At 36.7% G+C, this 24,938-nt stretch overlaps 1 protein-coding gene across 18 annotated transcripts in view; it reads right to left on the bottom strand.

Moving 5' to 3' along the window:
• Positions 1-24,938, bottom strand: part of NRXN1 (neurexin 1) — a 678,763-nt gene that overhangs the window by 390,049 nt on the left and 263,776 nt on the right. For all 18 annotated transcript variants that reach the window (XM_066546261.1, XM_066546262.1, XM_066546271.1 and 15 more), the window contains 2 exons: positions 15,443-15,881; positions 6,024-6,407 (listed from right to left, as the gene is read on the bottom strand). In XM_066546261.1, coding sequence (XP_066402358.1) covers positions 6,024-6,407; positions 15,443-15,881 — 823 coding nt within the window. The remainder of the gene's footprint in view (positions 1-6,023; positions 6,408-15,442; positions 15,882-24,938) is intronic.

Below are 24,938 nucleotides of genomic sequence, written 5' to 3'. Positions count from 1 at the left end.
TCAGTGAACTAGATTAAATACTTGCAACAATTTGAAAAGTGATTTCAAGTCAAAGAGTTTTTTCAGTGGAAGGTGATTTGCTTTTTGATAGTTTGGGGTTTTTCTTTGTTAGTTTGGGAGGGTTGGGTTTTTGTGGGTTTCCTTGATGGTTATTAGTTTTTTGGGGGAAGTCATGAAGAAGGGTTTTCCATTCCTTCCTATATCTAGCTGTCTAGTCTCTGCATAAAAATCTTTTATGCAGAGAAGATTTTTTAACCAAGATTTTTTATCAAGGTAAACATAATTCAGGTAAAGAATTCTAGGAGAAAACCCTAAAGTTCCATATTAACATAGCAGAAAATAAAAGATATTTTGAATTTTCTATAAAAATAGTCCCCATTAATAGTACTCAGGGTTTTCATATACAGAGCAAACCCAACATTCATCAGTGCTAGAGTTCTGTTGCTAACAAATTATCTTAGGATAATGCAAAAAAGAGAGCTGTCAGAATCAGCACTGCTACTTTTTGCCAACTTTCCTTTAATTATTTGAGTTGGTTTTTTTTTGAAAATTGCAGAAAAAGGAGAGAAGGATCTTAATTGGAGACTTATTTTAATTGGAGATGGCCTGTGAGTAACACCATGGTGAGCAGACCAATTGTGATTAGATACTTAATCCTCCTAAGACATACTGTGCCAGCATTTTGGGAACAGATGTTCCAAGAACAGACCAAAGATGCTGAACAGAAGATCAAATAACTTAAAAGCTCTGGGCAATGAGGAAGCCCCCTCATGTCAACTAGCTCCTTTTAATATGTCAATATGCCCTTTCCAAGGCACAGGCTTTTCTAAATATGAAAGTATATTGGGGAAGGGAAAAAGGGAAAAGAAAAAAAAAAAACAAAACAACCCAAAAAATCCCACAAAACCCTCTTCAAACTACCAAAAAACACCCAAAAAAAACCCCCAAGCAAAACCAAAGCCAGAAACAAAACAAACCAAAAATGCAAAGGCAAATGGAAAACAACAAAGAAACCAAAAACAAACACAAAACCAAGGCCCAAAAAACCCAAATAACAAACAAAGCAGAACCAAGCACAAAACTGCAGGAATGGATTGCTAATTTACAAGGTCTGCCAGTAAGAAAGTAACCTGAATGACAAGAGCCACCAGTTACAAAAACCTTGAAGGAACAATTCAGCTAAAAATAGGTATTAATTTTTGCCACTAGGTTTTTTTTTTTTTCCAAGAAGATGTCTCATCTTTGCATGAAATCTATACTGCTAAATATTCTCGCATAAGTGTTGGCAGAAAGTCTTTTTTCTCTTGTTCAGCTTTCTCTTAATTATTAGATCAAAAGGTAATACACTAAAAGTTTAGCTCAGGATGTGATATTAATTTAAAGAAAGAAGGGAAAGAGTAATAGCTTCACAACCACTTCACTGCTGGAATCAGAGTGCTGAAAAGAAAAAACAGCTGAAAATCCTTATAAAACAATCACTGACAATTTTTTTTATGGTGGCAGCAGATAAGTGCATAGAGTTATTAAGGAATATATAGCATTATATAGAACAGAGATTCATATAAAAATATTTTATACATTCATTCTTTGACAGTTTTATAAACTTGATAATTCAAACTTTTCCTCCTCCTGTGGTAAAAACCAGCCAACCAAAAAACACAAATGACCCAAACTCCAAAACAACCCCCACTGAAGGGTTCAGTTACCTTCTAATTTTTTTTTTTCTTCGATTTGTTTCTTATTAAAATCTTCATGGCTAGATATTCTTCTTTTCTACATACAAACAGACACACACCACCTCAATTATCTCTGTGTCTAAAGGCAAGGATGCACAGATCAGTACTGACATGAGAGGAGATTCAGGACCTTAATTTCCACTTGAGCTGGAATTAACTAAATTGCTCAAGACACAGGCACCAACTCTTCTGGAAACTTTCCTGCATCTGCTCCTACCCTCAGAAATGCTGAACTGGAAATTTTTAGAGTGAAGTAGAATTTCCTGAATAGATGCCATTCTTCAACTCACACCTTATTTAAATTAAACTGAAGCAAGTATGGACTAGGCATTTGGATTTCAGGGTTCTTTCTCATAAGATTTGGAGTCAAGTTGGAGTTGTTTTAAAAGCATGATTCTTGGTGAGTACCAGTTAAATGCCTATTGCACATAATTTAAGAAATAAAACAGGACTGTGTTTCCTCTGGACCCCTCAATGTCTCAAAGAAAGAATTATTAATTTTTTCCCACTTTTTCAGTTTCAGTGTGTCTGCAATAATTTGAGGACTGTATTGCATCCCACAGAGCCATTTTTAAAGCATGAAATCACCCTCTGTGTCTGCTGTCACTAAAATCCCACACAAACTTTGCCCAGAAATGACAGACTATACAGTCCAGAGTCATGCCAGGATATGCATGAGCAATCTGGATCATCAATAACCAAATATTCAGGTTTGTTCTCTGATCCTGTTTTATTTACCAGTACAAGTAGAGCAACAACATCGTGCTCTGAAAATGCTCCTTATATGATTTTACTCCTAGAAATTGTGTGAGCATTCAAATATATTGGCTGCTACTGAGTCAGATTTGAACTATTTGTTCTCTTCCCAGGTGTTTTGTGTTTTCTACATGGCATCCTCTTCAGTCCACCAGAGCAACAAAGCTGCAGCCTTGGAGATTTATAGGGAATATTTCCATCAATTTGATAGAAAAAAATTCTCTGTATGTGATTATTTACTGGATAAAGCTGAAATGATTCCTACTAATTCCTACACTGGTATTATTTCAGGACTGAGTCACACTGTAAGTTTGTCATAGCTTTAACACACAAGACCAATCAGTTTAAGACAGTGATGGTATTAGTATAATATTTAGAACACCTGATTCTTCATATCATCAAAATTTTAAAGTATGCAGGTATAATACAAGGAATGAGAGCTACATTTATTTAATGTGTATATGTGCATGTAGGGCATCTGTGCATGCACAATATGGACATCTACACACACTCTAAATAGATTTTCTCTTCAGAAATGTCACTTTCATAAACCTTTGTTTGCATGCTTACTTTTCCTTATCCCTGTTTGATGATTTTACTGTTGTTCCTGGCTATCCAGTCAAAAGAATGCACCTGTAAAAGGGCTTTGCCAAGAGGCAGTCACTCACTCAGTGACCCACAAAGTAAGAGAGGACACCAAATTACATTGCTGTGACATCTGTCCGTGCATCTGCTAGAGTTTTCATCATCTACTAAAGCCAATCTACAGGTCATTCTGATGTTTAACCTTACTCAAATTCAAGAATAAAATCAACCATAATTTGCAACAGGATAAAATAGATGTGGATATAAATATATATGTGTGTATATGTGCATATAATTTTAAGAATACACAAATTAAAATAGACCACAGTGGTGTTCCAGGGGTTTTGTGCAGGAATGAGCTAAAATTATTTCAGGTTCTGTATCGTACACTAAAGGATGTTAGCACTACTGTTTCAGGTGATTATGAAAAATAAAATTAAGTGGCAATAAAAAGTAATTCCACACTTTTTTTTTAATTAAGACACCTTAATTACTTAATGTTAAATATTCTAATTGTTTAATATCCAGTATTTTATTCTAAAGCTTGATTTTCTTCGTGAATCTGTATTGTTTGTTGAAATTAGTGCATGCCCCTTTTATTTAAATTAGTTTGAACAATTGTAAATGTGCTGCTTATATCACCAAACACAAAAGTTTATCAGTTCCTACACACGGGTAGCAGTTATAATAACGTTGTGGACTAGGATGCCAACACGATGCTTTCAGAATCCCAAAAGCTATAATCTTATTAATGCATGACCACTTGGGATATGAATATTACTGAGAAGACATCTCCTTTCAGTGCAGTTCCCTCTGGAAAGGGAAACCCAAGAGCAGGAAATGATCTCACAGCGCTCAAGTGCCACACATATTTCTGTTGGACAAGAACCAAATGTTCTTGTGGAGGAGCCAACACCACCACTCCAGTACCACCATTCCCACCAGGGGAATGCACTGGGAAAATGAAGCCTTAAGCTAGACAATGCTTGAAAATAAGGCATGGGAAATAAAAGGCAAAGGTTTCTTTATAAGACATCACCACCTGTCCAATATGAGTATGGGAATTGCTGTGATGATGCCTGCTTTCAGTTCTTTGCAGATCTGCGAGTGTTTATATCTCTGAGGCACATGTTTCCTGGCTTTTCCGTGGAAATAAAATGCAAACCCGTTTTTGGCTGGAGCCCCTGTGTAATAGGAGCGTTTGGCCACAGGGTGGTACACCAGCCATGTTTAACCGAGGGCTGCGGGGATGCATCAGCAGCTCCCTGATCCCTCTGCCGGCCCCGCTCCGCCGGGAACAGCAGCCGGGAGAGCTCAGCGCAGCTGGCCATGAGCCAAAGGCATCCACAGCCAGAAGAGAAGACAGAGAAACCCCACTGAAGAGTCTGAGAATCTACTTGCAAATGATGATGACAATATGGATGTGCGTATTGTACGGAGGTAGCCGTACCACGTGCATGCACATCTCTACTGACGTGCAACTTAAAACATTCACTGAGGGCTTTACTTCTCAATTTGTGATGAAACATTTTTGTCCCATCTGAAAAACTTGAAAAATTAATCCAACTAGGTGGAAAGAGCTTACATTTTCAGTCAATAAACTTAAGGTATAGATTTCAGGTTGAAGACAAATCTGAAGAAAATACGGTGTCAACTGTGAGATGAAAAAATACAACTCCTGGCATTGAAACACTTTCTATTCCAATAAGAATAAAAAAATATAAAATATTAAATACATTTATTTTTATTGTTTACCTCCTTAAATTAAATTTTTTTCATTAGCACATTTCAATTTTAAATAAATTACAGGGTTTTCTGTCTATTAACTAACCTCAACATCTGCGTTCCTTGACACCATCCACCTTTTCAAATAAATAAAGGGAGTTTGTCAATTTCACCATTACCTTTCTTAGCTAAGAGGAATACTCAGATTTTTAGGGAACTTCAGACAGTTTCCTTGGGTACTTAGATATTTTAAAAAAGAGATAAGTAAAAAAATATTAATTCCTACTGACTCTTCTGCTTTGACTCATGGGTGAAGTTCTGTCCATGGATTTAAGTGACAGTGTGAAATTCAAAAGTAAATTTAATTATATATGAATATATTGAAATAAATAGACAGAGAACAAGACCTCATTTTGGAACTGGAATGTGACAATTTAGCTGATGCCTTAAGATTTTAGCCTTTATATTTTTCAAATTCTGTGCTGCATTTGCCCATAACTCTAAACTTCATATAAAGTACAAACTACTCTTCACACTTTGGCCAGACAAAACAATTTCTCTAGGCCTGGAACCCCAGGACACCCTCCAGCCTCTGGCCCTGAAAAGTATAAACAAAAGTGAATTGGGGGGATACAACTTCATTACCTGAAGCTGCAATTGGAGGATTAACCCCTGATATGTAAATGGACAAAACTTATATCTGTCTGAAAAACTTGTGACCATTGTCCATCTTGGGTGTAGCCTCTGGGGGGCTTAAACTCTGCCCAAGGTGTATTTATTGAAGACCTTTAACATGTACTCACTTTATTCTGTCAGGTTTGGCTGTCTTCTGTTCCAGATAGCCACTCCAAGGCATCATAGCAATGCAATAATATTTAAAATTGCTTTCACAAAGCTTTTCAGAGCTCAGCAATGTATGATGAGGCACAAAAGGAGGCATTTTTTAGGAGATATTCAACAGTACTGACTCTGTCATAGCCACCTAATTCTTCTCCATGCACCTTAGAGTCTCCCCTAAGATCTTTCCTCCAGAATTACTGCTTTGAGTCTAGAGCAGGGCTCCATTTCACATCGAGAGAAATCAAGGATGCTTTCTTTGCCTCAGGAGAGTTAACAATAGTTTACCATTTTTAATCATTGTACAGGATTTAATTTATTTTATGGCTGTGTTTTCTTTTTTAACATGTAAAAGTAGAAGTGCAGTCATGTCACAGAACCTACCTCTTTCACACGATCTGCCAAGGTACCCCGTGCCAGAGCAATCACACACATATCTGTTCCACCCATCCCTGCACACACCATTGTTTTTACAGGGGTTGCTAAGGCAAGGCTTTGCAGTTTCTCTTGAGCATGAGGGTTTTACTCCAGCTGTGCTTTGAATTTCGGCCATCTGTCGAATATCTTTGCTTTGGCCATCAATAAATAAATCTCGAATGCAGCCGACGTATCCATAATTGAGGAGTGCCGTCCACACTTCAGTTGGGAAGACCAGGCCTGCTTTATTTTCTGGTAAGCCTCCAAGATACAAGTCGTCATCCAAGTCAAGGATTTCACTTTCCCCTGGTGCAGTGTATGGAGTACGTAACGTGTTCACAGATATCGTCCCTGGAAAGACAATTAAATGGGTGATTTTCAGATATTTGATTTTGGTGCTGCTTCTTTTACTCAATCATCTACATGTCACATTAGCTCCTGGCAAACAGCTGTAAGTGAAGCAGAGTTATTTTACTTGTACAGCTATAGAATCATAGATACACTTCAGTATTTCAATTGCAATGTAGTCAGGAAGTTAATGATCTAAAAATCCTTTATGCACAACACTGCATGAGCACAATATGAGAAATCCCAGTCAAAATCCCCTTACCAATCTCCTTGGTACAGGAGGAATGCAGTTCATAGTTATTTTCAGAAACATCCTCTGTGCAACAACAACAACAAAAATATCTTCACTCCCTCGTATGTACTTCAAAGTCTTAAGGCCAGGGTTGCATCGATAGTTTGCAAGCTGGGAGGCAAACCTGAGTCTGTGGTATGGGCCCAAAGACACAGTACTTTAAAAAAGACTTTCACCATTTCCAGTGGGCTTTGGATAAGACCTTTTTTTCTTTAAATGTAGAAGGAAAATGCTCTCATCAGCTGCCAGGCAGGCAATCATTAGGAAGGAAGTGATGTGGTCCTGGAGGGAAAATCAATGCCTCTGACACTTATCTCCAAATGTGTGCATGTTACAATGAGAGGGAGAGAAGATGTATACAGACCTTCAGGAAACCAGAAATATCTTTTCCATTTTAGTCTAAAAATTTAATTTAAAAAAAATTGAACCTAAAATAGAGCTCTTTTTATGAAGTGCCTGAACAGAGAAAATTTAATCATCAGCAAAGATCCTTTTTTTGGTGGTACTTTGTTTAAAATAATGAGGTATGCAACACCTACAATTTGAATAAGAAGAAAAATAAATTTAGTACATACAGTCACAGAGCATACTTATGCCAAGCAATTTTAATTTTATTTCTAAGTAAAATTACTTGGCAAAAAAACCTTCATGTATATCTTCACAGAAGTGATTCCTTATCACTCTATGTGGGTACAAAAGCAAACAAAATATAAATTAAAATATTATATAGATCACAAAATGCTTCCAATGACCAGTCATAGCATGCAACACTGTTATCTGCTGGGCATAACATTAAAAGTCTTTTAGTGGTGACAAGACGCTGAAGAATTGCACTCACCATGATGAATTTAGCACACATATATATATACAAAGGGAACATGATTCACCATCTCCACTGTTAGCCTGAAACTCATTCCAGAAGATAACACTGATTACCAAAAACGCTTCCACTGTGGTAGGAGTTGTGCATAAGAAGAAATTCACCCTTTACACAGCATACATACTAAAATGTGAGTTTTAAGCAAACAAAGGCAGGTCAGAAAAAGATCATTCTCTTAGTTGGGTAGAGCCTAAAATTTAGGCTTCTCTTTTAGTAATGGACTCCTGTGGAAGCTATATTTTTTCTGTTCTTTTGTTGGTTCAGTAGGTTAACTTCAACACTGACAGAATTAATATCTAAAGAATTTGGATGGTTAGTAAAAGCTGTTTGGGGCAAAGCTCTCAGGAGGTCCAACTCCCATGTGAGAATTAAGACATGGATTTTAGAAGGACTGGATACCACAGTCTCCCTACTATCAGAAGAGAACTAGCAAGATAAAACAAAGGCTTGCATAGCATTTTTGCATCTTTATAAGCATGTTGGAAGAGTGAGGATGTGGTCAGTTTTCCCTTTTATGTATTCTAAGAAATGTTTTCTGTGCCAGTTGAATAATCCCATAGATATAAAAGTGAACTTCCAAGAAAGTATGCATGAAAGTAAGAAATATGCATGCTGAAACAAGATACTTTTTCTTCCAAACTTCCATCTGTCTAAAACAGATAAGAGATTAGGGTTTGCTAACTCTAAAAATTTGTTGTTTCTCCTCAGCTTCTAGAAGCAGAACTTGGCACTTATATAGAATGCTTGCTATAGGTTTGACCTGAGGCACACATGCATAAACATTTTGAGATTTGATTAATCAGCTGAGTCAAACAAGGACACCTGTGAATGACCTGTCAAACCAAGAGGGACTTTTCAAAGAGCATCCTAGGGTATCAGGAAGGATGGCTAACAGCCAACAGATCTTTTTGTCTCTAAAAAACATTTGAGAGACTGTAAATATAAATTGTACTTGTCCTCACAGTGTTTTTTTACTGCTATTGTTGCTTGCTGCCATCTGTTGATGCACAGGCTAATTTAGGAGCAAACACTCTAAACCCATGTTCAGGCAGCACCCACTTGTGCACCCACGCACATTAACTCAGCTGCAGCCTCCAACAGCAAGCTCCAACATGTGAACAGTGCTGCTTTCTGCTGGACAAAAACAACCATATTTTCAACACATTAACAAAGAATCCCAAAAACTCCTTTTCTATTAAATAATAAATATCTACTATGTCTTGATTACCTTGAGCTCAGAGAAAAAAGATAAATCTCTGCTAGTGTAGCTGCTGCTCTGTGTTCCAAGTGGAAGCTTTGCAAGCACAGAAGGCTTAGGAAGGTGAATGATAGGGGAAACTGGTGACTGTGAATTACAGTAAAGTGATAGACTGAAGCAGGAATTTTTTCTTCTCTGTGTCATAAAGGATTACCCTGAAGAGAGCTTAAGTATTATTTTGAATAGATGTCAACAGCTTCTTAAAGAAATGAACTTTTTACCTTCCCAGGTAAAAAACATGAAACCCCATAAAATACTCTGTGTGAGAAGGCCTCTGAAGCTTTATCTGAAACCTTGAAATCATGGCATTTAATGACTATGGGTAGAAAAACATGACAGGCAAGCACACAGTCATCACTGCTGATGATATCCAAATTACCTTTTATGTATCTCTGACAGACAACACACACTTCACTCACTAATTGCTTTGTAAACACAGATGAAAAAGGGAAAATCCAAGTAAAATAAGGGAACATAAAGATATTCCAAAATACAGTAAAAATTACAGAGCCTTTTAAGTATCCTACAACCAAATGCAGAACTCAAGTCCATAGAATGTTGGCCTACAGAAAATAAACAATGGTTCCATCAGCACCTTTGGATTCACAGTGCACCCAGAGCTGAGACAGAGGTGGTAGCACATGCTGTTTCATCTTGGTGAGGAGTTTTTTTTTCTTGTTGTGCTTTATTTTTTTGTTTGTTTGGTTGTTTTTGTTTTTGGTTTTTTTTTTGTGAGGAAGGAAAAGGGGTGATTTTTATTAATAGTTTTTCTAGTTTACTGCAGGGGGTTGGGTTTGCTTATTTTCCTGTGTTTTGTTGGTGTTTGGGGTTTTGTTTTTTTTTTTTTAAAGCCTGTTACCTTTCTTGAGGGAAGCTTTCCAAGTTCTACTGAGAATGTCTCAAGCTGGACCTCATCACAATGGGGAGGCTGCCACAGAAATTGGGGACTTTGATGCACACCTCCTTTCATAGACTTCAGTTCTACTTTCTCTGGAAATTATAGGCAGATGAAAAGGAATTGCTTTGATGAATAACCACCGTGCTCCAATCCATTCAGTTGTTTTTGCCTATGAATGTGAAGGGACATCACTTTCCATAGAGGAAGAAAGGGAAACTCAGGGAGCATGCAAATGTCTCGTGAGGCCAGCACAAAAAGGGTTAATAAATTTCCTTGTAGAGATACTAAAATGCCATTCTCAAGACAGAATTGTCAAATTTTACAGGAGGAAAGAATGGGATATATATCTTGTTTAACAAAATAACCTAGAGACAACAGATTTTATGAGGTAGCAGCAGAATCAGAAGAGGACTCAAGAGGGAGAGAAAATTAAAACTTGAAATTGTAACAGCTCTGGAGTAAGAACCATCCTTAAACTTCCTTCTTTTCATAACAACACTCAGAACCAGATAAGTAGTGATACCACTTCTTTGAAAAGAGCCATAATGCCTTCCAGGAAACAAGCAGCTTCCATTCAAAGTTTTTTAAGACTCAAAGTAGGAAATAATTTTTGTATTTCTATCAGAATAAAAAAGCAATGGAGGAATGCTGACAGCAATAAAAAAGCAATGGAGGAATGCTGACAGCACTTGGTTTGTCCTGTCTGAAAGAAGTAAAAAGGAATGACAAAGACAAGAAGGTGTGGGGTGCCTTATTTAGTCTGGGAATTCATGATCTAGCTTCAGATTCTAAAAACAAGATTCTGCAGCATTTCACCTGAGAACACAGTGCAATATCACATCCAGAAACTTCTTGCTGTATTTGAAAAGCAGTCTGAAGAAAACTAATGAAGTTATGGTTTTCAGCAAGAATTATTGACTTAAAGGGTAACTGATTATGAGAAGTCCTTCAAAGGACGAGTCAACAATACAAGTCAACAATAACACACATGTGAGCAAAAAGGGAAATATATTATTGATTACAGAGAAACCTATTGTGCCACTTGGCTGAGTGTTAAGTTTTATCTTGGACTCTGAGAAAGATGCAGATCAGCCAAGAAAGCTGCAGATCATTGAAAGAATATTCCTCAAAATGCAGTATAAACCCATCCTCCCAAGTATGAAAACTATTAACATCTGTTGAAATAGGAACACATAAATCTGGCTGTTGTTGAAAGGTTAAAAAGATGTGGGAAGTAATATGTAGAAGAGTACACGTGAGAAAAAAAGAACCTGCAACAACACCAACATGTAATAGACATCACAAAGCACTACTTATAGTGAGATGTTGATTATAGTTAAGCTCTAATTACATACTCCAGGGATCATTTCTGGTGTTCAAGCTGAGACTAAATTTAGTTCAAAATTTCAGTGACTCAGCCCTTAAATGCTACCTACCTATGAATAGATGCTGATACATTGTGTTTTATGCTGCCCTGCACAACTGGAGGTTGACAAGAAGAGTAAGTTTCCTCCCTGAATTCACTATGTAATGGTGGTTTCCAAAGGATGAATGGTGGTTCAGCAAAACAAAATAAATTAAAAATTGCATGATTATCCTTGTATATGGCAAACAGTTTTAAAAAAAATGAAAGAACACTTAAGTTTCAGAAAACAGTTATTAAATGTATTCCTACTGTGTTACAAGATACACTGTGAGCAAAGACCTTTACAGCTGCTTCATGGTTGTTTTTTATTTCGTTTGGGTTTGTGGGTTTTTCCCTAATTCTTTTTTTCTGCAGAGTTTGCAGTACTGTTAAGAGCAGAACAGGTAAACATTTCCCTTAGGTATGACTTAATGAGCCTCTCCAATCATATTCATTATCTCAGCAATTTACTTTTTCTTAAAACTGTGTATAAGAAACAAAATCACATTTCTAAATCTCGTCTCTCTCCTGATCAGTTAAATATGAAGATTTTAAGTGCAGCTACTGCAGCTGTTATGATCTCTCTGCTTACCTGGCATGGCCTATTTTAGGGGATTTTTTTTGTGCCTGTGGAAAACATCTGCTTATTAAGAAACATTGAAAAATCAGAGCAAGGTATTAAGTGCAAATACATCTTCTGTGCTAAAACACAATATAATAGCCATGATGAGGACTGTGACTGCAGCATGCAGCCCACGGCCAAGACAGGACACATAAGAGGCAGCTATGAAGCTGGTGGTCCTTGCCAGAAATTCAGGATGTACAGTTCAGGAATACTGGGGGGGAACTCAGGACACAGCAGCTGGCAGCGCTGCTGCACACCTAGCAAGAAGGATGGACCAGGGGAGAATATCTTATGAATATTTCTCTTTACCTAACCCTTAAATGTTAACTAAATATTGTCTCAGCAACTCTGTCCTACCAATGATCCTTTTTAGGTAAGAAAGCACTCAGAGTAAGTCTTCCAGGAAACAGAATGGGATTCTAGGGTGAAAACAAGAATAACAGGTCAAAGCTTTCAGCAAAAGGAAATGAAAAGGCACCGTATCTTCCCTCTTCCTTCTATCTCTCAAAATCTGAGTGGATTGACAGAATTATTAGTGAATGGGGCCTGGATGATGACAATTTAAAAATGTGTTCTCATTCTCCCTCCCTCCTCCACCACAGTCTCAGACAAGCAAAGGCAAACTCAGTAGTTTAGACTGGATGCTCACTGTGACTGAGAGCTGGAGGAGAGCAAAGAATGAGAAATAAATCTAGTACTTGCTGATCCAGCTAATATGAAAGTCAAGGAAGTTAGCAAAGCTCCTTGAGAAATGTCACAATATTCTCCCGTAGGAGAGATCCACTCTGCATTGGATTTGAAGTCTGGGAGCAAAAGGTTGCAGGACACCAAACTTAATTTAAAGAAAGAAAAAAGAATCATGATTTATTTGAGCTACTTATTCATTAACAGAACAATCTCTTACTTTATGCTTGATAGCTAGGAAAATATACTGTCAATGGCAACAAGAATGTCTCAGAAAAGCAAATTTTTTTCTATACAAGTTATATTCATTCAGGTATATAAAAACTCTGAAGGAGAAATAGTGAAAAGTAATCATATTAATGTGATTTTTAGTATGTTTGGTCTGGCCTAGAGAAAAGAAACTGAAAAGCATCCTGAAATAGTAAAGTGAATTTTATTCTTTATGGGTAAAACACACCAACAAGGCATAACGTGACCACGAGGTGGAGGGGGATGAGATACTCAGCACAGTGAGGAGGGCACACAGCAAACTCTCTTCCCTGGACTTCAGGAGAGCAGACTCTGGCCTCTTCAAGGCACTACTCAGTGGAGCCCAATGGCAAAGAGCCCTGAAGGGCAGAGGGCCCAAGGATGCTGGCTGGTGTTCAAGGATCACCTTCTACAAGCTCAGACACGATGCCTCCTGACAAGGAGGCAATGGGGCAAAAATGCCAGCAGGCCTCCATGGATGGATGAGGAGCTGCTGAGCAAACCCAGAGCAAAAAAAAAAGCTTTCAGAAGGTGGAAAAGAGGACAGGTGGTTTTGGTGGAATGTAGTAAAATTGTACAGGGTGATAGGGATAATGTTAGGGAAGTCAGGGCCCATTCAGAATTGAGTGGGGCCCCCCAACCCACTATATCACATTTATTGTTACATAAAATCCATATTTTTTACTTTGGCACATGGTCTCATTGTCATCTTAATTCAGGTAGAGGCATCTCTCTAATAATTTTAATAACCAGATCTTACCATCATTAGGACAAACAAAACATTGTCAGTGTTATTGGTACTTCTCCTCCCATAAACTACTATTGTATGTATTAGAGTAACAGGAAAATTTTGATTCTATTTCACATTGCAGTTAAAATTCAATTGCCAATCCATAAAGCCTGTATATTTTTATTCAGTATTCATGGTAATAGTTCAATGTCTCAGAGTTAATAGGTATTATGATTAGTTTTCAACAGTGATGGGGGAGTTGCATAAATTTCACCTATCTTGATCATAGACAAATCATCAGATGGATTAATTTGATTATTTATAATTCTACTTAAAAAAATAATACACAATCCTGATCACTAGGCAGGTTTTGCTTCCTGAAATTACTCTAAATTCTTGCTGATGTCCATTAACAGTTTTAAAGAATTAAAGTATGCCCTAAACTCTCTTAATGGCACCTGTGGGTCATGTTTTGTGAAGCAATGAAAGGGCAGAATTTACCTTCAAATGTAAAGAATTGCTATGCATTTATTTCATTCCTTTATAGATCTGTTGGCTTTAGATTTAAGAATAAACTTTACTTTCAGCAGTCCCACAGGCATAATTATTACAGGATTTACTGCCTCATATGTATCACTGAAACAGCACTTAAGAAGAAAGTCTGAAATGAAAACTGTAGTATAAATAATATGACTGCTGGGTGTTCAATTCCAATTGAAGATTTTGAGAAGTTGTGTTTTGTTGTTCAGTAAGGCAGGTTTTTTTTTCTTGTTTGTTTGCTTTTGTTTGGTTGGGTTTTGTTTGTTTTTGTTTGGTAGATGTATTTAACCTCGAGAAATCTAAATGAGCAACTGACATAATAACTAAATCAAGGTTGGTACCATTAGAATTTGAAGCTGCACTTCCCAGAAATCAAATTATTATTTTTCATAATCATAGTGCAGGTGGGTTTCAGCATGGATTTAACGGAAATCTTCAATTTAAATTTGCACCTAAGATCTGCTTTATCTGAAATATGATTTGTGTGTAGTAAGATGTTAAATAAAATGATAACTTTTTGGGGGTTAAGTTTCATAAAGAAACTATAAATGCAGGCTATGGAAAGGTAGTCACCAGAAGGAACAAAGTGGGGGAAATCCCAAAAAGTCCAAAAGAAGCGTAGTTAAATTTTTCAACACCCAATTTACAGCCTACATAAACTTCATGTTGAATACTGATATTAATTAGAAAATCTTCAGGACTGAATCACAGACTCAGTATATTCCCTGCCCCCTTCCTCCCCAAATCCTGGCAAGAAGTACAGGAAAGTCACTGTAGAAGGGAGCTGTCCTTAAATTGATGTATATTGATTATTTTCTTAAGATATATACTCCAGATGAGAAGAGGTGATGCACATTGGTGATTTCACTGGATAAATGCACTTTAGGCCATATTACATTTCAGTAGCATGAGGAAGAGTTCACGAATTCTTTATTTTTACCACTTCTCAGTGAGATTGCTTTTTGAGTAAACTACTCCAGAATATTAATCACACTGATAGAATGAGACAAGTCAATTATTTCCATTTCTGCCGACATGTGTTGTTAGTAATTTATTAGAATATTATTTAAGTACACTGAGATCTGCTGACATGATTGGAAGATCTGTGTTGTTTCTGTGGGGCAACTATTCCCCTTGTTGGAGATTATTGTCAGCAATTCCTTTTTTGCTTTATTTTCATTCTTCAAACTTGCCACTTCAGCTATTTGATGTAAGCAAGTACAGAGGGAGATTACTGTTGGTTTTTCAACCACACAACACACTTACTTGCAAGATTAAGTACTTGATTATCCAATAATGTAAATATAAGATATTTTACTCAGCAAATTATTGTAGTCTGGCACCTGAAAGTAATGACTTCTTATAATTTCCTTATTTTTCAGATGATGCCCAACTCTGTGGCAGCATCAATATGTTCACAGTATTCTCTCAGATACAGCAGAAAAAGCTATTCTGAATGCAGACAAAAGGAACTTACCTGACCGCCCATCCCGCTGAAAATCCACATGGTACCATTCCCCATCATTCACCTTCTTCTGCAAGGCTTTTATTTTTATAGTACCTGATCCCATGTCTAACAGTAGGTAGAGGTGGCCATCAAGCATCTCAATGGCAAAAAAATCAACCTTCACCATCTGTGGATGTTTGGCATCTTTTTGGTGCCTTGGTTTCCCATGACTGAAAAGAATGAGGCCATTTGGCTCAGTTGTACGAAAGTCAAATGATATTGAGCCTGTTTTCTTGGCATTCCACTTTGGCAGAGAGATGAAAGACTCTGGTGTTTCAAATGTGATTGGATCTAAGGTTGCAACATTCTCACATTTAAATGCTACAACCCCATGAATCTTCATTTTAGGATCTCCTTGCTTGGCAAGTCGAGACAGCTCCAACCTGACATCGTTATTTTTATATACAACCTGCAAGCAAAGCAGAGAAGTTACTCAGAGAAACCTGAGCATTTTAGCCAAAGAGACACAATCTTGAATAGGCACATTATTTAGAGGATAATGGTGATGATATATGAATATGATAATTTACATACAAACAAGATGAAATAACTATTTTCATTGACTAATGATTTAATAATTGTTTTCATTAAACCAAACAAAGTTGCTCTAAAAATACCCCTGGAGTTAATTCCAACAATCTGAAAGAATCTACACATAATTTATACTATGAGTTGCAAATTAGCTTGTGTGGCCTTGATTACTTAAAAGCCTTTTCTGCACAGCCATTCTGCTGTTATAAAGTATTAGATTTCATATTCCTCTAAACCCTTTGTCACTGTCTTAACTCTTCTGTTCATGTACAGAAAATATATCAAGGTCAGACACTTCATAATTTAACATCTTTTCAGTTTGTCCTTGGGGCTGAGGAGTAGTAACATTCATGGAATTCATGAGGCTATGTAAGATAGGCAAACCAATAGTATAACAGATCAAACCCAGGAAAACCTTTGAGCCTGTTCAATTTGACAAAAAAAAAAAAACCCCAACTTACATATTTTCTCTGACTTTTCTGATAAAAATGAAAGACAATATTAGTTTTAAATCCAATTGACTTCTGCAGCATATATTCTTGCTCCAAATCACATTTTAGCTTGGTTCAAAAAGCCTGCCATGATGCAACCACTTCCCAGGGTTTTAATGTTTATTGGTGTTTTCTCAAATTGCTGCTCTTTCTTTTATTCATAATACAAGAGCTGCTGAAATGAGCTCCCCAATACCAAAGGTGCACACAAGTGTTTTGTCAATACTTTTAATTGTGCAATAAATTATACACCCAAGCTAAAATACCACTGAAGGGCTGAATAGAAAACCATAGCGACAGAAGCTAAAACTTTCTTCTCTGTTTCTAAGGTTAAGCCCTACATTAAAAAGCAATTTGGATAAAAAGCAACAGCTCAGCAAAACCAAGCACTTTGTGCTGAGGCTTCTTCATCTACAGAGCTGCACCATTCAAGGCTGGATCACATCTGGCCTTGATCCAGTGTTCCAACTATGCAGTGTAGTTTGGAGCTGTTCAGGGGACCCATCACTGGGACTTTACATCCTGTTGGGTTTAGAAGGTGCATACTAAATACTTAGGATAGAGCTTCCGCATTAATTTCCTCTGAGACCTAGTTTGAACACACGTGAAGCCCACTCTGACACCCAGTAAGGGAACACATAGTGGATGAACTGCAGAACTGTGCCACTGTTAGAAACAAAGGCACTAGCACTTACACAATCTAAGATGACATACCCCACGAGTGATAGTTGTTATTGAAAAACGTTTAAAATTAAAAGAAAAGGAAATGATTGATAGAGTGACATTTTTCAGTAAGAATTGTGTTCATTCCAATTATACCATTATCCACAATGCAAATTTCATCATAAGACTTGTCAGAATTATTCTACTGTAATAAAATGTATCCTAAAAGTTAATAAATAAGTCTATTTCTTAATTTTATTTCAGAGTTGAGTACAAGTAGTGTTGTTCTCATGAGAACTGTTTCTCCAAAGACAACAGATAAACCTCACTGTGGATTGCTGACAGCAGAATGCTACTCTGCTACAGAGACAGAGATAATGTGTTCTTCAACTGAAGACATCAGAAGTGAATAGAATTGGACTACACTGTAATATTAGGTAGTAAAGTTCCACATTTCCATTTATCAAATACATCCACAACACCTGAGACTTCACAGACTGTACCAAGGAGTTTAGAACAGTACTAGAGAATAAGCACATGCAAGTGACCCCCTCTGGGGTGGCTTTCAGTCTTTAGAGGGAGGAGGAAGAAGAAGCCAGGAGCCTTGCAGGTTACTTAGAGATATCTGGTCTCATGAAGCATTGACCACTTTCTATGGCAAGGGGATTTTGGATAGGTCCTGCTTCACTTGAAGAAGTTACAGGGGCAACTTCATGAATTAGACCAAAAAGAATCAAACACTGCCAGAGGATGCAATAAATAAAAAAGGAACAAATGGACTCTTATTAGAACTAAGTCCTGCTTGGTGACAATGGAAGTCAATACAGCAACAAAGAACATGAGAAGATCTTAAATTGACAACTGAACAAGAGCAAGTTCCAGGACAAGGTGAATAAATGTACAAAGAGAATTTATTGTTTATGGACAAATCAAACTGTCCAACCTTAATGAAACTGGTTAATTGAATATTAAATTAGGAATTGATAGATATTTAAAAAAACTCAGCAGACTAAAGGAAAGCTAGGTTTTCCTTGAAGTCTAAAACAGCTTACTATGATCTGAAGTAATTTGGCAATTCAGAAATAATAATTTCTAATAAATATGGTTTAAGAACATAATGGACAAAGTGAAATGGTTTTCTTAATAACTTGTCAACAGCTCTTTAATTAACTTAATATATAATGTATGAGGGAAGCGTTGCTAAAATACTTTAGTAACAGTGACAAATATTTTCAATTTTATGCCACCAATGTTAAAACATCCTTGGAATCCCTAAATGTTTTAAGTGACAATTTTGTGCTTCCCTATTCCACAAGTGAAACTTTGTAGCTACTGAGAAAAAAATTACTGCATTTTATTACATAGGTTGTGGGGGAACTTGAATAAAGCCAATATCTATGTTTTAGAGTGCATATGTTCCAAGTTTTAGAATATGCTTATGTTCATTTACTCTTTCTAAATGGAAAATTTTGAACTGAATTATCATGGCTAATTAGTAATAAACCAGCAATATACGAACCATAACTGAAAAGACCTGTAAACTATTAACTGAACACAGCTTGCATTTGGGAGCCTGTTTCCTGGTGTTATGCTGAGATTATAACCCCTCTCCCTATCCATGAAAAATGTACTCAGCCATCAGTGAAGCACAGCAAAAGGAGAAAAGTGGTACGTTCACAGAAATTAGTTTGTCGTTAAATTTTGGGAAAACCACTGAAGAGTAAGGAATAATTCTGAGACTAATATCTGCTTTATAACTCATGAAGGTACATGCTTCAGAAACAACAGCCTCTAGGGTACAAATAACTTACTGATTTATCCATTGATTTTGCCTTTTAATTTTTCTCTTGCTTCTGGGTACATAAGGACAAGCATATTTTTAATAGGTCTTATATTATCTGCTATTTCCATCTGAGGCACACAGCCCACAACGCTAACTCAGTACATTCTCCCTCCTTTAGAGACAAGGATCCACAATCAGTCAAGTGAAGGGAATTGGCAATGGAGAAATATTGGATTCACAATCCCCCTTACTCCACACAGCCCACCAGTCACTATGCTGGCATCCATTGGGTTGGTGTCACCATCATATTTTTTTGAAAAATCCTGTTTGCCCAGGATTTCTCTCCTGGGAAGCTGAGAAGCATCAGAGAAAAAGGAAAACAATCTTATCTGATTTGCTTCTCCTGTGTTTTGCTGCTTTGGAATGTGTTTGGTCATTGATTGGTTTTATGTGAATTGTTTTAACTTAATGACCAGTCACCATCAGCTGTGTTGGACTCTCTCTTCAAAGTCACAAGTTTTCATTATCATTCTTTGTAACCTTCTGTCTGCATCTTTTCTCTATTCTTTAGTATAGTTTAGTACAACATTCTTTAATATAATAAAAAATAATAAATTAGCCTTCTAAGAACATGGGGTCAGATTCATCATTTTCCTCCCTTCATCTGAGGAACCCCAAAAATACCACAGGTTGGCCCTGGGTTTTAGCTTGCTCTTGCACTCTCATACCTGAGCAGCAATCTAAGATTCCTGCATGTGAAACTGCCAGCCCTCAGGGAATTGTATCATGCCATTAAGAGCACCTTGAATTTGTCTTATGTTCAATGTTCTTTACTGCTAATATCAAGTAAGCTTCAAGATGTCAGTCTTTAAAACATATAACTACCTCATTCTTGGAAACTGCAAAAGGTCACCTGAACTCCCAAGAAAAACAGAGCAGTTAGCAATTTCCCATATAATTTGCAACCAAGCTATCCAAAGTGAGGAATAAATTTATGTCCTAAGAGAGACAGGACAGAACATTTTACAATCAAGATAACAGGCTTCCTTTGCTACCACCCGGGCCACATGCTGGGTAACTTGCAATATCACAGAGCTGGATTCATTTGTTAAGACACAGCCTTAAGACAGCAATTATTACCTAAAGCTCAGCACTCTCTTTAATGTGGTCTGTAGTCATGGAGAACAGCCTAAATTAATTCATGCTTCCCAAAGATATATCATGTATAGCTTTTTTTTTTTTTTTTTGCAAGCTGGGGCACTACTATTCAATGAACTCCAGAAGTGTAAAGAGGTATAAATCTATGAATGACCCTGAGAAAAGGTGAAGGACAAGAGAAGGACTTTATACTAGGAATGTATCCTAAATCTGTAAGTGTTCAATTAGCAAAAGTCTAAGTCCAGAAAACTTTAAAACAATTAAAAAAAAACAAAACAGAAGAATTCTTTCAGTTCTTTCTATTGATGCTATCCCATGAGATTTAGAATGATTAAAGGTGTGAAAAAAATCCAGATTACAACACTACTTTCAATTCAAAATGCAGCCCTTCCCACATCAAATATTATGAATGAAAAACAGGCATTATTACAAAATAATGCCTTACATATTTCAAAATACGGACCACCTCTGCTAACAATGGCTTTTCAATCATTGTGCTTTAAAATACTTTAAATTATTAGGAAGTATTTATTTCAAAATAATTTACATTCTTAAAACCAAAGATAATCCTCAAGAATCTGATCACATCACCTGATCTGCAGCACCTAGGTTTCCTTGAGAACCAGAGGAAACCCAGGATTTCAGAGCACCTGCCATTATGACCTTGCTGCAAAGAACTTGTCTATTTACTTAACTGAGAGATGAGGTAAAACACTTTTATAAATGCAATTTGAATAAATGGATGAACCCTGTATCAAAACCTGTTAAAAATTGGATTAGATAAATTTTGGTTACCATAAACCAGTACTTTGATATTTTCATATTTCTGTGAAACCTGGATCACCTGGTGCATGTAATGGCAGTTAATTCTCCAAAATGGAGAATAATGTCACCCAAAATGGCTCAGGTAGGTGCTGCCAAGGTACAGATTTCCCCTGAAAAAAGTGGTCTCAGCAGGAGGGAACTTGCTGATGTCAGAAACTGTAACAATGGGACTTGCAATAAGGGAAACCTGAGGCAATTTTTTATCAGACACTAGAATTTCCATGCTCATTGAGACCTACCTGGTGCCCACAGCATCACATTCCCCAGAAATTCAGCTGCAAAACTGACCACTAACAGTTATCATGGTTTTTTTAGCCCTTGCTGTGTGGTTTTGAACTAATCTGGGAACATCAGCTTCTCACAGGAGGCTTGTCATTTTGCTAATATGCCTCCATGCATTTTCAAGCTCCAAAATTAAAATATCAAGGAACACAATAAACGACAGACTATTTAGAAAAAACTTAAGGAGCCCAAGTTCAAATGTTTGCAGTGGGGTGCATTTTTGAACACAATGTGAAAGCACACAACATTAATGACAACAGTTATTAAAGCCTCTACACCATAAACCAGCTTTGTTTTCTGAACATAGAGAAGAAATTAGGGAGCATATTGAATGCTTCAAGGGAATTACTTATTCTTCCTCAAGTGAAATAGTTTTCATTCTCCTGAGGTCAACATTTGTTATCTTTAAACACAAATGTGCTGGAAATGGGGCACTTAGAAAGGGGATCATTGAGCAGCAAAACAAAACCCAGGTATCTCTAGAGTCTAAGTGGGAGGTAAGCCTAAGGACAACAGGATAGGGTTCCATAGTATGGATACATAAACACCTGGAGAAAACAACAACATATTCATTTTGTTGCCTTATTTTAGGTCAATTAATATGGTCTGGGAAGCTGCCCTGGAAGATTAAGCTCAAAAAAAAGCCCTTGACTTAATTGATCAAATAAACAAAAAAATAACAGAAAAGTACTACAGTGCAGCAAATTCCTTGGAGTATATATCTGGGATTTTCACATTCTGCTGTTTCTTCTTCCTTGTCTGAGCATCCAAAACCACAGAGCGCAAACAGATCACAATCAAACTTTTGAAAAATATTAAATAGGCTTATGCAAGGCAAACGTATTAGTTATTCAGTATAATTATGTGCTTTGTTCTGCTTTTTGTTGCACTGTTTATAGCTTTATATATAACAAGTAGATTTTTTAAATCAGACATACTCTCCACAGACTACTTTGGCCTAAGGTAGAAAGAAGAAAACCATTATAATGATTCTTGTGTTAGGAGGTCAGGACCAATAATCAAGGGATTTGGGTTTAACCTGCACCTAAATGCCTCACAGAGAACTTAATTTCTCCTTCCTTCTCTGTAAATTAAATACATCATCTTCTCACAGGACAGCAAGACTGAAGTTCACATTACCAGCACAAAATCTAGTGAAGTTTCATCCAAAATCAGACTCGTTTACACACACAGTTTCTATAGGGTGACAATCCCCCATTTTCTTTTTAAGGAAAACAGGGATGATATAGTTCTCACTTTCTAGTCTGCAACTACAGAGTCCAGAGCTCACTGGTCATTCAGATAAAAAACCACCAAAGTGCATCCATTCTGTTCAAAAGCTGCACAAAATAAAAGCTGAAGTTGAGCAATCCATGTCTCAGGGTGAACACAAAAGCATAGAATCCCATGATAATCCCTGATAATGCACTTGGCAAGTGCTTTAATGCCACACTACATGGCTAACTAAAGACAACAAATTAGTGATGTTTGTTGTTTTTGTAACTAAGCTACATGGATGTTTTCTGCACTCCCCTTCCTTAAAATAACAGGATATATCGCACATCAGGCACTTGGAAAACTTCTGTTTACACAAAGCAGGCATACTTAATGTACACAAATTTATATTCTATTTAAACTGCTAATTATCTTATCCCTGCAAATTCTAGGAAGGAAAATGGGCACCAAAAAAAGGCTAAAATTACCATAACCATAGGGAATTTCACTATGATTTCAACAGTACACCTGCACTTCTACTGTGGGTTGAAAATCATCACTCTCCTCCCCCCAAATAATGATGTAAAAACAATAGAGGGGAAAAAAAAAAAGTCAAACCAAACTAGAAAAACAAACCCAAAAGAACTCCCACAACTCAGTCCAAAGCAGGTATATTAATTACTCTAAGGAAACAAAACAGTTGTTAATTGATATGTACACTTGTAGAAACAAAACCAGCACTGTCAGAAACAAAGTTATCGGCATACTGGGAGTGTGAATTTAGATTCCCTGTGCAGTATGGACAATGTCACCTATTTGCAGAATTAATACAGTCATGACAGCTCATCTTCTAGGCCAACTAGTCTTTTCTGCTGGAGTTCTGAATGTGGATCCCAGAACTGCTTGTTTCTTTTCTCTCCTCCTTTGACTGCCTGAATAGAGATGTTTTAAGGGGATGCCAGAAAATGCCTTTTTATGTTCTGAGTTACTGGAATATCATTTAACATGATATATTGGCAGAACTTAGGAAAAAAAGAAAATCAACATTTTTTTTCTAATAGCATTGATAATGGGATTGTTATGTTTTTCACCCTGCTGTGGACACAAGTCTTTTGAAGATCTTTTTTCCCCTCTTCAATAGACTATTTTGCTATTCTTTGTATGTCCTGCTGTCTGCTGCCAGACTGCTAAATGTTTCTGACTGTGGTTGCTATGCTTTCTGTTTTTAAGAAATGGGTTCAAGTTTCTTTTCTTTTTTTCTTTTTTTTTTTTTTCCTTCCCATGGCAAGGGCTCATAGAAATTTCTTGGCAACAGCTAAGTTGGAGAGTTTAGGGACAAGTTGGTTCCACAAAAGCTCTATTGGCTCCTTAGTAAAGATAAAGCCTTTACCAAGACGTAAGTCATGAAATAAAAACAAGAAAAACACAGGAACCACCAAAAGGAAAACAAAATGAATCATTTAAGGCAAAATCAGCTTTGCATTAATATACTGCATGAAGTCTAAGAAAGAAAACAAATTATATGCTACTTCCAATGACTGTTTGGGAAAAGGAAAAGGCTACAGGAGACTCAGTTTTCATGCTGGATTTCAGTTTTTTTCCTCTTGTTTCTTTCACAGTGCAGTAAGAATTACCAAAGATTAATTCTGTAGCAAAGTCAGAAATGTGCTGGTTTTCTTCTTTCTCCATTAACCATTCTCACTCAAGATCAAGTAAAAGAACTCTTTAAGGACTACATGAAAGAGGGGCTTTAAAGCAGAACACCATCACTACCATTTGTAGGGTTCAAGGATTATTTCTTTAGCATAATATTCATTATCTCCTATAAATTCCTTATCTTTAGCCCTTAAAACTTTAAATTCAAGGTCATAAAATACAGAGGCAAATAACGGGAAAAACACAAAGATCATATATATGCAAAAATTAACTTTCTAAGGAACAGCTCAACTCAAGTGCATTTGAAGGCAACATGTCAGATGCACATAAAATCTGAGTTACCTTTCATTATGGTAGGAGTCAAATAAGTTAAAAATGGAAGTTGTTACAAAAAGAGAAAAATAATGAGTCTGAAAATAAAATCTAAAATGAGATAACACAAACCAAGTAGGGGAGGTCAGGGGTCTGAACACAAACAGAAACTTGTTAAAAAATGCAGTTACCAACACACTAACCCTGAACACCTGAACTATTTGAACAAATATTTTTCCATAATAAACATGATTGAAGACATAGGAAAATAACTGTAGGCTTCAAATTAAATACAGAATGTCAATTCTATATATCCTTTGGTGAAATGAGGGAGGTTTATTCCACCCCTCACTAGATCTCCTTCCTTCCTTCCTTCAGCCTCTCCTGTAAGTTTTTTATTAGCTGCCAACTTATGAATCTTAATTTATTGTTTCTCCAAAATAATAAACACCCAGCTGGCTTTTTCTTCCTCTTCTCTCTCACCTGTATAGGTTACTCCAGCTGAATAGCTGGCTCTTGGCTCTGGGTGTTTTTAGCTACTCTCTGGTTT

This window comes from Molothrus aeneus, chromosome 3 (genome assembly GCF_037042795.1).
Source record: "Molothrus aeneus isolate 106 chromosome 3, BPBGC_Maene_1.0, whole genome shotgun sequence".
NCBI lineage: Eukaryota > Metazoa > Chordata > Aves > Passeriformes > Icteridae > Molothrus > Molothrus aeneus.
The sequence above is the reverse complement of the archived record's forward strand: the minus strand, read 5'-3'. Positions and strand labels throughout refer to the sequence as shown.